The following is a 13,043-nucleotide window of genomic DNA, read 5'->3' on the forward strand; positions in this document are numbered from 1 at the left end:
TTTTGGGCTGCGAGTTTCCTGCCTCCCCATCACCAGAGTGCCTCATCAATCATGTTCCTTCTAATTAACTTCTAATTTACCTCTTTAGTCAAATCTGTTTACAATCAGAGACAAGAAAACACGGCCCAGCGCAGTGCGATGCGGATCGGTTTCTCTCCCCTCACGCTCGGCTGCCCCCGCACCGCGGCCCTGCGTCTCCCCCACGCCCGCCCTGCTCAGCGGGGTCCAGCTCAAGGCCCGAGCCCATTTCTAACCAAGGCTGCCCACCTCAGCGTCCCTGGGCCAGGGGAGCCCAGCAAAACGCGAGCCCCAGCGCCCAGCCCCAGGGGGGACACGGGGGCTCCATGCACCTGCCTGGGGCTCGGAGGCGCAGATGAAGCCGCCTGGTTCCCATCACCACGGTGGGGACGCGCTCAGGGCCACCTCCAGCAGCTCGGGGCCTGCTCAGCCCCCCCCCACTCCTGGTAAAAGCGCATCCAACCCCAAAGCCAACAGCCACGATGCTGCCCCCGGACTTCAACCGCTGGTCAAAAATATCAGAAGTTAAGCCAGGGAACAAACCCTACTTTCTACAACCCGCCAATAAGAAAACCTGTTATTAGCTCAACCCTTTAATCCCCCCCCAGTTCCAATAACGGCGTTCTTCACAGCTGCTCAGGCTCATGGTGCCGGTCTTCATACCTCCAAGGCGTTTCTGTACTGCTCAACATTGCAGCAAAAATGAGCTGGCCTGCAGCAGCAGCAGCAGCACATTAAGCTGAATAATTATCTTAATTAATAACAGAGGGCCCAGGTGGGCATCCAGCCCATTCTGAAGACCAAGCCAGAGGACCCGGCTCCTCGCAGCAGGGCTGTGCCCAGGACCCGCGTGTGGCAGCCCCGTGTGCCGCCTGCCCCAGCCCCTGCCACCGCCCCGTAGGAGAGGATGGAGGCGAGCTCCCTGCCCCAGGCACCGCGCTGATAAAACCTGCTTTTGAGAGGGAGCTCGGCTTCCACAGTCCCAAGCCAAGGTCACAGTTCACTGGTCACCACGCTCCTTCAGAGCATCTCCCTCTCCTCACCACATTTCACTATTTGTCTGCTGAAAACACTCGTGGTGCAGGCATGTCTTCAGGCACAAGCAGCAAAAGCAGTAACGCAAGCCGAGGGGCAGGAGCAGTGCCTGGAGCAGGGCAGCGTGGGCACGGGGGGCAGGGGGCACTGCGTGGCTGTCGCGCTTTGCCAGGGGTTTTTATGAGATTGGGGGTTTCACATGTCCTGGGCAGGGCGCTGCCTCCAGACCCTGTGGCACGCAGGGATCACCAGGCAGAGGATCCTAACTTGTGTGCAGCGGGGCTCCTCGCTTCTGAAATACTTAGGAGATTAGGAGGAGAGAATTCATCATCTGTCTTGTAAAAGCCTGACTTGTAATAACAAGCTCTGCGCTAATTCCTCAGCAACATCTGGAACATCCTTATCTATCAGAAGAGAGACACAAAGACTGCGTCGTGCTCAGGTAAGCACTGGCGTTTTGGCTTTTCATAATCCCCTCCAACGTCTCTCCTTCAGCTCAGGGAGAAAAAGAGCAAGAGAAAGCACCCTGCCACGGCGGGCCTGTGCCGCTGGTGCATGAGCCGGCTGCGCCAAGCCCCACGGAAGGGACAAAGGCACCGCCGGGCCAGCAGGACGGGGCTGCCAGGGCAGGGGGAGCCTCCCCGCACACCCAGACCTGCCACCTCCCTGGCCGAGGGCTCCCCGCACCGCCCGCTGCAGAGCTGCCCAGCGCCAAGCACGGGAAAACGCTGCGGGAGAAAACCGCCTCGGAGCGAGCAGGCGGCGCCACCAAAGCCCAGGTCTGGCCCCTGGCACCGGGGCGCTGCTGTGAGCCCCTCCGCCCGCAGGGAACTGGCAGCACCCCACAACATCACAAGGTGCACACCGAGCTAAAACCACCACGGCTCCAGCACTGATTCTTTCAGTGAACTACCCGGAGACTTAAAGGCTTTGGTGAAGCACTTTGAAGAACTCACATATTACAAAAGGGAAAAAAAAAAACCCACAATCAAAGAAAAGCTGCCTTATAAAGCGGGAACATTCATTACAAGCAGCCTAAGCTTCCTCCGGCAGCACTGCTCCTGGGAAGCTGGCGGTCCAGCCACTGGAGCAGGGAATTATTTTCAGCCCAGTCTCCATGTTTAGTAACTCAGCTAAGACATCTAGAATGGAAAATATTAAAAGGAAGAGAAATTTACTTCCAGAAAGCAAAACTCCAGCCAGAGAAGTACAGGGAGAGGCGTTTTCACTCCTGCCAGAGCCACAGCTGGAGAGTCCCCGTCCGCTGGGAGCAGAGCCCAGCGGTGTGACCGTGCACAGCACCACGCCTGCCACCGCCTCGCGGCGTGCAGCAGTCGGGCACATGCACACACATGCAGCAAACTGAGTGGGGTCACACTAAAGATGGCATATTTAGATTTAAAACAAAAAGCATAACGCAAAACCTTAGCTTGTACTCAAGTGGATTCTATTACTATTTTCAAGAACCTTTCCTACCTCCCCCCCCAATATGTTCCCCCCGTACTTTTCAAAGTGGCTTCACATTCATTAAGTTCCTCCTTCTATTCTGCCTCTAAACACTTGTTCATATCACCTCCCTTTCTCCTCTGCTTTTCAAATGCAGGTGTACAGTGAGACAAGGAACAACAGGTCATTTTCCGGGAGGAAGGCCCAACGACCAGCTTTGATCCCAAGTGCACTGCCCGTGGTGTGGAAAGGGAAGAATTCCAAGATTCATGTAAAGTCAAAAACTAAAAGAGAGGGGGAAAGATAAGGAAGGGGGGAGGTGGTGAAAGTAATTTAAGAAAAGAAATGAGGAATTCAAACAGAACTTGAAAAAAGTGTTTTTGAACATTCCTTTGGCTGCTGAAACCACGACTTCCACGCTGATCCCCTGAACAACTGCATTTGATGCCACCCAGGCCAGCAGCGCCTACTGCAGTCATGATTGAAGGCAGCCTTTACGCTTCCCTGACAATGCATTTTTCTTGGAGATAAAAAATGAATGCTGCCAGCATGCAAATCTCTCTAAATTAGGCAGGGCCCAGCTTATTGGAGCAGTGATGTTTTGTGATGACAATCACTAACTTTAGCAGAAGAAAAAAGGATGCAGGAAAATAGTCTGAGCCACCTCTCGTCCCAGTTGGGAGTCACTGCTTGGGGAAGCGGTGGGATTCAGCAGGCTGACATCTGAAATTACACTGCAAGCGCAGAAGGGCAACAGAAAAGTGAGCTGTGGTCTGTTTCATTGCAATCAATAAGTCAGTCAGAGGCAAATCACTTGGTCTTTCTGCAGCTCCCACAGTGCACCTGGAAGAGCTGGCATTAGTGGGGCTTTCCCCTTTCTACTGGTGGACTTATGGCTGCTATAAACACCAGACTCCCAGTTCAAGATTCAGAATACTCCTTTTCTGCAGAACATGCACAGCTGAGTCCTGAAGCAGACTGCGAAAAGAAAAGTTGATGGAATTTGGGTGTTTTATTGACCACTTACCTTCCCCTTTCGTTTTGAGTGGAACCTGGACAGAACCTCTCAAATGTCCCCTTCCGGAGGGGTGAGAGCTGAACAACCTGTGCCAAAACTTGCCTTTGCTTCTGACTCACCTTGGGGAAGACTTAGCAGGAACAGCTAAAGTGGTTGTAGTTCCTGGTTTGTGCTCTGACAGAGACCGACAACCCGCTGAAGAACAGCTGAACTGGACACATTCCAACCCAACTCCTCAACCTCCCCAGTTTTCATCAGTAAAGTGGGTTGTACATTTTCCTTAGTGTATTGGGCTGGAGTAACACGCTACGGTCGTCTTGAGCTATCTGTGCTTCCTCTTTACCCTGCTTCTAAGCATTATACTGTCATATTGTTTTGTGCTCTGATCACTGCTGTTGGACTTTGGGGAAAAAAATGAAAACATCTCTGAGATGCCCTACTGCAAAGCAAGCAGCTGTAGTCCCACTCATAGTAGACTTAAATAACAAACAAGGAATTAAAAAAAAAGCAAACTATATTTAATATCTCCAAAATCCCATTTAGAATAGTTTCATAGAAACATCATTTTTATCGTGCAATCAGGGCTGGAAGAGGGCAGCAAAAGAAGAGAGCCAGACGCTGCATCCTCCTAGGGAAATACAGAATTCAGCCGCCAGGTCCTCAGAAATTCTCCAGCAGGTCCATGATCCGCTTCTGCTCACTCTCCCGAAACTCCTGGTTCTTCCCATCCCCGATGTTCTCTGCATACTCTGTGGGAGAGAAAGCAGACAGAAAAACAGACTTTGAGTAAGACACTAATGAACAACGGCCAACTTCTCTTACAGAGGTATCACAGCAGAATCTAAATCTGTGTCCACTGCCAACAACTGAATGGGAATTTATGTAAGGAGCACTGATGGATTTTTTTCCCCAATCTCCAGGGTTAAAGCTTTGCATAATAAACATCTACTGACCCCTCATCAAAATTTTGTAGCACATAGAGACTACAGCAAAAACATGCTGCTCTCATCATTAAGGACCACAAGAAGCAAGCAGACACTCGGAAACGTTACCCTTTCCCCGGAGTCTAACCACAACGAGAGGTGACGGTGTTCTTCCCAACCCTCGCACTATCCCAGAAGGAGGAACCCACTGGCAGCTGTTTAAAACTGGACAGCTGTAGCGCTCACCACTTCAAGCCCAAAAAACCCAGAACAGCCCTGGACATCGGTAGCTTTCCAGGTCCCTTTTAACTCCACGTATCATCCAGGAAGGTCAGGCAGGAGCCAATACACATCTGTTACACTTTCCTAACCTTAGGTTTAACGTGTCTGTTTCCCAAGCACCCTGAATTGGGATTTTTGTAAAACTAGTAAAGTGGGGATAATTCCTGAATCTACAAGTGCTTTTAACCCATATGGAAGGAAACACACCAACTAACTACAGAGCAAACTCCCTGTCTTCAGCTAGACCCCGATCAAGGTGTTGCTTATCCATGCACATGGCCAAACACTGCACAACAGAAATTCCCTCTGCAGCTCTCCTTCCTGACATTCGTTTAAAGCTGGCAGCTCTCATTCCCTTGCAAGCTTGCTCCCTCCTGCTAACAGAACCTACATATTCAAAGATGGCTTAAAAAGAAAAAATAAAAAGCAGATTTTGAGCTGCAAAAGCAAGGACCTGAACAAATCTTAGTAAATCAGGAGCAGGCTGCTTGGTTAGATGGTGCTTTCCAGCCTCCGCCTTCTCTCATTCTTTCCCTTCTTCCTAAACAAACAGAACAGCTTGTATTCAGCATCTGAATAGTAACTTGCTGTAGAAAGTTAGCTTTAATATTTATACGTTCAGCACTGCTACATGCCTCTGAGCTCCATCAAAGCCTTTATTATAAGAGCACTGAAAGGAGTGAGGACAGGGAGAAGTTAGCTGATGTGGGAGTCTCCCCCCATGTGTGTACTCTCTCTTTCTCTCTCTCTCCACATACAAAAAGCAGAATTCTTTGCCAAGGCCTCTGGGAGAAATCCTTTTAATATTTATAAACTGCTACAGTACCTGTAACAAGAGCAGGTGGAGAGCACTACGGTTTGCTGCAAGTGAACCTGTCTGCCTCTCAGTCCTGGAGAAGGGGGACGAGCGCAGGGAATTCTTCCTTCAGAGGGCGGAAAAGCTCTCCATCACATGGAACGCAGGCAGCAGCGAGCTCATGGAGCTGCTCGTTGCAGCTGCTCGGGAGCGCTCGGTGAGCTGCCTGCACACCAGCTAGCTGCAGAAGGGCAGGGCCCCGGGGGCAAAGGGCTGCATCGCAGGGACCGTAACCTGCCGTCTTCCTCTGGTGGGAGATGAAATGCAGCGCGGCAGACACAGGGTTACTTTCCCAGGAAAACAAGCCGGCAGAGCCGAGGCGGCATTTAAGCTCAGGTTCTCCTGTCCCCTTCGGGCAGTATCAGAGCGCTTTCTGTCGAACAGCCTTGGCCCCCCCAGGGAGCAGGGCGAGGAGCAGGCTCTGTCCCCAAACGAGACCTTTCCCGTGCTTTGTCAGAGTAAGTGCCTCTGAAACAGATGCAGCAACTGCAGCTGCCTTTGTTTATTGCAGCCCAAGGGCAACGCTTTCCTGGCTGCCGCTACATCTTGACAGCTCAGAGCACCCAAGCGAAAGGAGGGACTCCTCCAGCTGGCTGCCTGGTGGCAGAGCCCCGAGGGCCCCAGGGGGCTGCACCCGGCGGGCAGGGCTCTGCGGAGCGGCCGCAGGCAGGGGGCTGGTGGCCCAGCTGGGCCGCTTGCCCACTGGCCACTGAGGGCCTGGACCACAGCACAAGCGGTGGAGCTGCCACTAAAGCCACTGCCCTTCTATTGTCCCACTAAGACGGCAAAAGCAAGCCACGAGTAATTCCTCTCATGTTTCCCGAAAGCTCAGCATTTTTCCTCCTAAATATTTAGGTTTCGTAAGACTAAAAGCCCAGTGACTCCCAAGGCAGACTGTTTACTGGGCTACCAACAGTTGTCAATATTAATTTGAAAAGACCAGATAAAGCCCCCAGAACCAGGTTAAAAAACACATCATCCAATGAGATTTTATGTATTTACTTTCTTATTTAAAATTCTACCGCTTCAGTGAGACAGCAAAAATCAAACGTAAGCTCCCTCTGCCAACAGTTAAACAGAGCTTACACATTTCTGTAGCTACACAAAGGGAAAGGACCTAAGATTGGTTTCTGCTTCATTAGACAAAATACAATGGTTACAGAACAGTAAAAATCAATAGGGAAATATTGAAGCTTGTAATGGATAGTGGAAGCTATAAAGCCTGCACATACTGAGGGACCACAAACGCCAAATTTAGCATCGTCCTTAAAACATACTTACCTTCTCTTTCTGATTACACATGCTAACAGGTTTGGTTCAGCGTTCGGTGGGTATCCCTCCCCGCCACCTCCCTGACGTGCCCGTTACCTGGCCCAAGCCCAAGGTTTAACCAGGCCTCGCATGCCCGCGCCTCCCCTCCCACGGGGCTGCTCTGCCGCAGCTCCCTGGCCGGGCAAGGAGCCACACGGCCACTCACAACCCGTGCACCTTCACGGCCTGCACTGAGCACCACCGCCTGGGGAGGTGCGTGCCTCGCTCCCTCTGACGGGGGAGACGCAGACCAAATGCCCCTGACGCAGGCACGGCCTCCTGACGGGGATCAGTCTCCCTGCAAAGCGCCCTCCCAGCCAACGCGCACCGTTCAGCCGTGTTCTTCCTAAGAAGAAGCTAACCGTCCCATTGCAAGTAACGCTCGATCTTCAAGCAAAAGGAACTGTGGGAGGACTGGTCAGCCTGCAGAAATGCATTTAATGAGCCTTCAGTTATTCCCTGCCCACTCCTCCCCCCTGAAAGTCCTACCGTAAGAAAGCAGTCCTGCTTCCTCACTTGCATCATAAACGACTCTGAGCAACCCCAAGGGATCCATCAGCTGTCAGGTTGCCAGAGAAACATGGAGAATATGTAGGCCATAAAAACCTAACTAAAAAACCAAGCACCTAATTAGTATGCGAAAATAGAAAATAAAAACTGAACAAGAGCAAAACACTGAACAAAAAGTAAAAATAAACCAGCCCTCATCTGTCCTAAGAGCAAGCCGGAAGCCGGACTGGAAATGTTTCAGCCAGTGCTGAAGGCTCCCAACATCCCAGTCATTTTGAATATAATCTCCTACGTTCCGCATGCCAGGTAATTTCAGAAATCCCCTAATGGCCTGCAGCCCGTCTGGAAGGCATGCTTTCAGGGCCCAAAAACAAACCAGTACTTCAAACAGACAAGCTGTGTTCAATGAAACAGCTCTTCTGGAGAGGCAAATACTTATCAGTGGTATAACTTGATAAAAGCTAGTGAATCTACACGGAGGAGATATTTGAACATAAGGGTGTAAGTCCTATAGAAGACTAAATGTCACCAGCACAGGCTGCAGGTAAGCTCTATACTAGTCCTACCTACCAGGAATCTTTTGGCACCCCATTCCAGTGCTTCACAAGGGCCCACCAACAAATTCATTTCCGAAGTTATTGACAACTGTGAAGGCACAAGTCCCTAAAACTGACAAGTGTGACAGCTGGGGAAGAGCTGAAAGACAGCCCCAAATACTGTATCCATCACCTGTATCATTAACATGCCATTTAAGGTCTCCTTAGGAAGTGAACGTATCCCTGCTGAGACTCCTGAAACTGCTGCACAATCTGTACTTTCTATAAGCAGCTTGCAAGACATGATAAAGCCATAGAAAAAGTTTCACAATGCAAGTCACCGTCTGTGGAAAAAAAAAAAAATCAGATGAAATTTTAATGCAGCTGCCCTTCAGTTCAGGGAGGTAAGCTCAGTATGTAAATCAACAAGCCATGGAAGTGAACATGAGGCGTGTACGCAGACAAATCTCCCAGGTACCTGTGGCCCAGGTCAAGTGTGGGAATCTGAACGTGGTCACGCGTCATGTCCTAAGTTGCAAATGGGCAGTTTGGAGGCAGGAATTGTTAAGTATCATAACTGAAAGCAGAAAAGACATCCTTTCCAGTCCCACTCCCCTCCCTGTTCATCAGCAGGCATCAGCTTGAACTTGCTGGAAAGGACAAGGGCCAAAGATCGCCTATAGCTGCAGGTTACCTCACGGTGTCAGAAAATCACTCCTATTTCTTTATACCAGCTATCTTTCTCATCTCCTCTCTTTCCTGCATATGTGAAGGGAGAAAAACAACAGGATCTGCAAGAAAAAAAAAAAGGCTGCCTCTACCTCCCACTGTTGAAGGGAAAAAAGAAAAGGCCAGGAGCACATCGTTGTTATTCCCTAAGAAAGCAGAGACATCAAAACAACGCAACGCAGAGCCCAGTACCCCAGAGATGCTGCTGACTTTCCTTCCTCTTCAGAAGAGAGACACTCCTTACTCTTCACCGAAAACAGCACAGCCTCTCAAGAGCAGACACGGCCCCACACAACCCTCTGTTTACTAAAACAGGAGAGGCATCTCCTGGGGCAGCAGATCGGCGCTGCTCTAGCCACGTCTCACAGCTCAGAGGGGGCTGCGGGAGGAGTCCCAAGTCCTGTCCTCCTCTTCCCCTGTCCAATGGCTACTTCTGCTGAAGGACAGCAGGCTACAGATGAGAGCCACAGCTCAAATAAGCATTGCTCTAATTCAACATAAGCATTCAAAATAACAAGCAGTACTTTAGAACCAGGATTGCAAATCACAACAGCTACATTTTAAAGCTACAGAGGATACTTTAATGCTATAATCCATATTAATCTGACACTAAGAGCAAGACAAATACACCGTGGATACTAATACGGTGCAGATGGTAAAGTGCAGGACCATGTTAATGAAAGATGAGACTCCGCTGTTCCTCTCTCTAGCATGCATATACACTCCTCTTAAATATTTACTCTAGTGTTAAAGTCAGCAGCAAGTCCCAGCCAGTCTGTAGCTGATGGCAACAAAGTGATGTGGTGTTACGTGACAGCAGACAACAGCGAGCATCCTCACTCCGAGGTAAGGCATGCCTCTTATCCCAGTGATTCCAGCCCTGCCCAGATCTCAGAACGTAACTGCCGCATGAAGCTGCTCATGAAGTCAAGGAGAATTACATGTGAAGGCTCATCCTACCAAGTGATGACCATGCTGTTCCTGGTAGAGAACGAGACACGCACAGGAATATCTGAACTCACCCTTTAGAATGTGTCGAACAATTTTAATGGAGCTGCCCCTCATGTTCAGAATCTGATGAACTCTTTGACGAATCTGATCAGGGACAGGAAATAGAAGAAAGTAATCTTCAACAACATAAAACCATGCACAACCCCACTTTTTTCAACTTTCTTTGAGGTGCAAGCAGAAACCCCAAGCACCACAAAACCCAACTCAGCCTTGCTAGCCCACAGCCCTAGAGCACCCACTTAAAAGCATTCAGGAAGACATGTGCCACAGGCACAAGTAACCACATAATAAAGTCACAAATGCATCCGTGACAGCAGAGCAGCAGTATTTTGCATAGTTCAGGAAAAGTCACCTGACATAGTCTGAGCCTTTGAGAGGCCTTCTGAGAGAACATCCTCTTCTGCTGCTCTCTCAGCAGCGGTACAAACAGGGCCTTTCCATTTCAAACTGTGACCTTGCTTATGGCAGACTGTATGAGCTCAGTGATAATGATCAGCTTCTGTACCTACTATTGCCCTCCCAACTGCTATAACTTCATGAAGTTGCATGGACACAAGCGCAGTAAGATTCCTCCCAGAAAAGGAATTATGGAAAGAGAGGATTAAGAGGTAATATTTGCAAGGATTTATTGCTTTGTTTGTATCATGGATGGAAACACAGGTGATCTGCCAACCTCGTATATAGCTTTACCTGGGGAACATTGGCATTACAGATCTCTGCCATGATGTAACAAATGAGCTGTAGAACAAAGAGACCAGCATCCAGGCGACGAAGATAGAATTCATCTTCCATGTCATCATCTATTATCTCTCCCCGACGTACCATGTCCTGTAAAGCAGTGCAAAGAAAAGGGTGTCAAGACTGGCTCTCAAAGTACTTCCCATTAGTAGTGGCAAAACAGTGGTGATATTTGTGGTTTCTTACGAAATGCTTTGCTCCCCCAAAATATGAACATCCATACATTTCTCACCAAAGAAATACTACTTTTAATAATTAAATTCACAAAACACTTCATTCAATTTTGAACAAGGTTTTGCTATTGCTGGTTGTGAATTGTGTCCATCTGCAAATGTAAATATTAATGTAAACATACGAACTACATTCCTAAACTGAGTGATTACAGCCCCTGAATATGAAACAAACCAGTGTTTTTATTACTTGCAGGTTTTGTCAAAACAGAACAAAACCCATGTTCTTCTACTGGCCATTTGAGGGTGCTGGTAAGCAGTGCACAACATGACTCCAGCCAGCTCAAAGACCTACCAGGCTTCCAACGTTATCACCAGCTGACGAATGAGAAACCAGGTCTCAAAATTCTGCACAAGTGTAATTTTACCATTCCCAGCCCTGACCTCCCAACATCATTTGGTAGGAAGACTGACAGGGCCAAGCCTCCAGCTGGAGCACGTTGACAGAAGAGCTCTGGTTTCTGGGGCAATGGCTGAGGGCTCTTGCTGCTTCTCAGGGCATTGTCAGAACTTTCTCAGAACGGTGTTTCACTAGAGACACCTGCCCGAACGGAGTCCAAAGGCAGAATGCAAGAGGCCATTCCACCCTTCTGGTTCGGACAGAGCACTTTGTTCAAAACACTGGCAAAAACAGCCTGGCAATAAACTCTGATTAGTTTTGTCCAGAGAAAGGCCTACTCCATCCAGAGGGAACCCACCATTACTCTTCACAGAGACCAGCAGACCAGAATAACTGATGTCACGCATGACCTTTTGTGTTTTTGGTTTTGTTTTTAAATAAAGGAAACAGCCTGTCAGACCCTGCTAGCTTGCTGCAACTCCGGTTATTCATTATGCAGCAGTCTGGCAGGTGGGCACACACCAGCAGAGCAATATTTTCTCATTAGAGCCATCACCAGTGAGAGCACTGTACCCGAAACGCTCAACGAGAAGTGCTTTCTCCGCATGCACATGCTCCAGGCGAACACACACAAGGTGACCAGCACCAAAGCTGATTTACGCTACCACATTTTCCTGTTTTATCAAACCAAAGTCTTTCATCTAATTATAGGTGGAGTATTTTAGGCACAAGAAGGAAAACTAATCCTGTACACTTCTCACTGGAGAGTGCAATAAATGCTCACTATACAGAAATCTGATTAAGTGACTTGGAAATGCAGCTGTTTATTGCTGCCTCCCAAAAGTGAGAGAAGAAAGCACACGTAATGAAATACTTTTCCTTTCCTCCTAGGAATCTAGCTTGCCAATGAAAGAACAAGTTTAAAAAACAATGCCTAATTACCAATGTCATAAACACAACTGCATTGGCTATACTACAGGGTGCTTTAGCATCAGATCCTTTAGACTCCAGTATTGGCATAACTGATTTACTCCATGCTTCCGAAATCATGGGCACAGGCATGACTGCACAAAACTTGCATGCAAGCTCCTGCCAGTAAAAAGAAATCCAATTTTGTGCAAGGAGCAACATTCCCCACCCTACATCAATGCCAAATTAAATGAACCTGGTCAAATCGGGTCTCTAAAACTAATCATTGCATCTGGAAAGCCAGAGATAGGCAGCCATTCACTGAAATATCCAAAAACCCCATGTGAGAAAAAAGACAAGGCACTCATTCCCAAAACTCAACAGTGCTAAAATCCTGAACAGAAAAATATCAACAGGCAAGGATTTTGAACCACCAGAGCAGGAAACAAAGACCATTCCTGTTCTGTATTCTGATCCAAGCACGGTGATCACAGGAGCAGGATCCAGGCAACTGTCGTCTTGATTACACAGCGAAGGCAGCAGTTACAACAGCCCCTCTTGACAGAGAAACGAGATTATTTTGCACCAGTGAATTAAGCAGATACAAATTAAAAGACAAATACAGTCTTAGGTACCTTTTCACAGTCCTTTTTTAAAAAAACAACCTTTAAATGCTAATCTGCCTCCCAGTACAGTACCAAGTAGCCACCTTTCCACTTTGTCTCTCTTTCAAAGCTGTCAAGTTGCTAACCTCCAAATGAGCACTCAGATGCCATTTCTAATCTGCCAACAATATGTGCTGAGATGCCCCTTGCTGATGGGAAAAGACAGCAATGAGATGGGCTTCTGTGAAGCTAAAATGAGCTTCTCTTGCACTAATGAGACAGGACTGACAGGCCTCAAGGTGTCAAGCAAAGACCTAAACCTAGAGACACAATGGATCTGCCGCTGCTATGCCAGAGATCACATCTGCTCCACAGCCACTGGACTGGGGCCCAAATCTCTGCATCCTTCTCCTTCCTTACATCGTATTCACCTTTCCCAGCAAAACACAGCAAGGCTGTGTTTCTAGCAAGAAAGTTCGAAGCTTACCCCAGCCTGTTGGCCATTTCCCGGAAAAGCTCCCAGTGCAGGCAGCGCCAACTCGGCCA

The 13,043-nt window shown here is 48.6% G+C and overlaps 1 protein-coding gene across 1 annotated transcript in view; it reads right to left on the reverse strand.

Moving 5' to 3' along the window:
• Positions 1-4,016: 4,016 nt before the first annotated feature.
• Positions 4,017-13,043, reverse strand: part of CTNNBL1 (catenin beta like 1) — a 48,155-nt gene continuing 39,128 nt past the window's right edge. Inside the window, exons 14-16 of the mRNA XM_040575819.1 lie at positions 10,366-10,503; positions 9,687-9,759; positions 4,017-4,266 (exon numbers count right to left, since the gene is read on the reverse strand). Coding sequence (XP_040431753.1) covers positions 4,178-4,266; positions 9,687-9,759; positions 10,366-10,503 — 300 coding nt within the window. The 3' untranslated portion in view covers positions 4,017-4,177. The remainder of the gene's footprint in view (positions 4,267-9,686; positions 9,760-10,365; positions 10,504-13,043) is intronic.

The sequence above is a fragment of the Cygnus olor genome, chromosome 16 (genome assembly GCF_009769625.2).
Source record: "Cygnus olor isolate bCygOlo1 chromosome 16, bCygOlo1.pri.v2, whole genome shotgun sequence".
NCBI lineage: Eukaryota > Metazoa > Chordata > Aves > Anseriformes > Anatidae > Cygnus > Cygnus olor.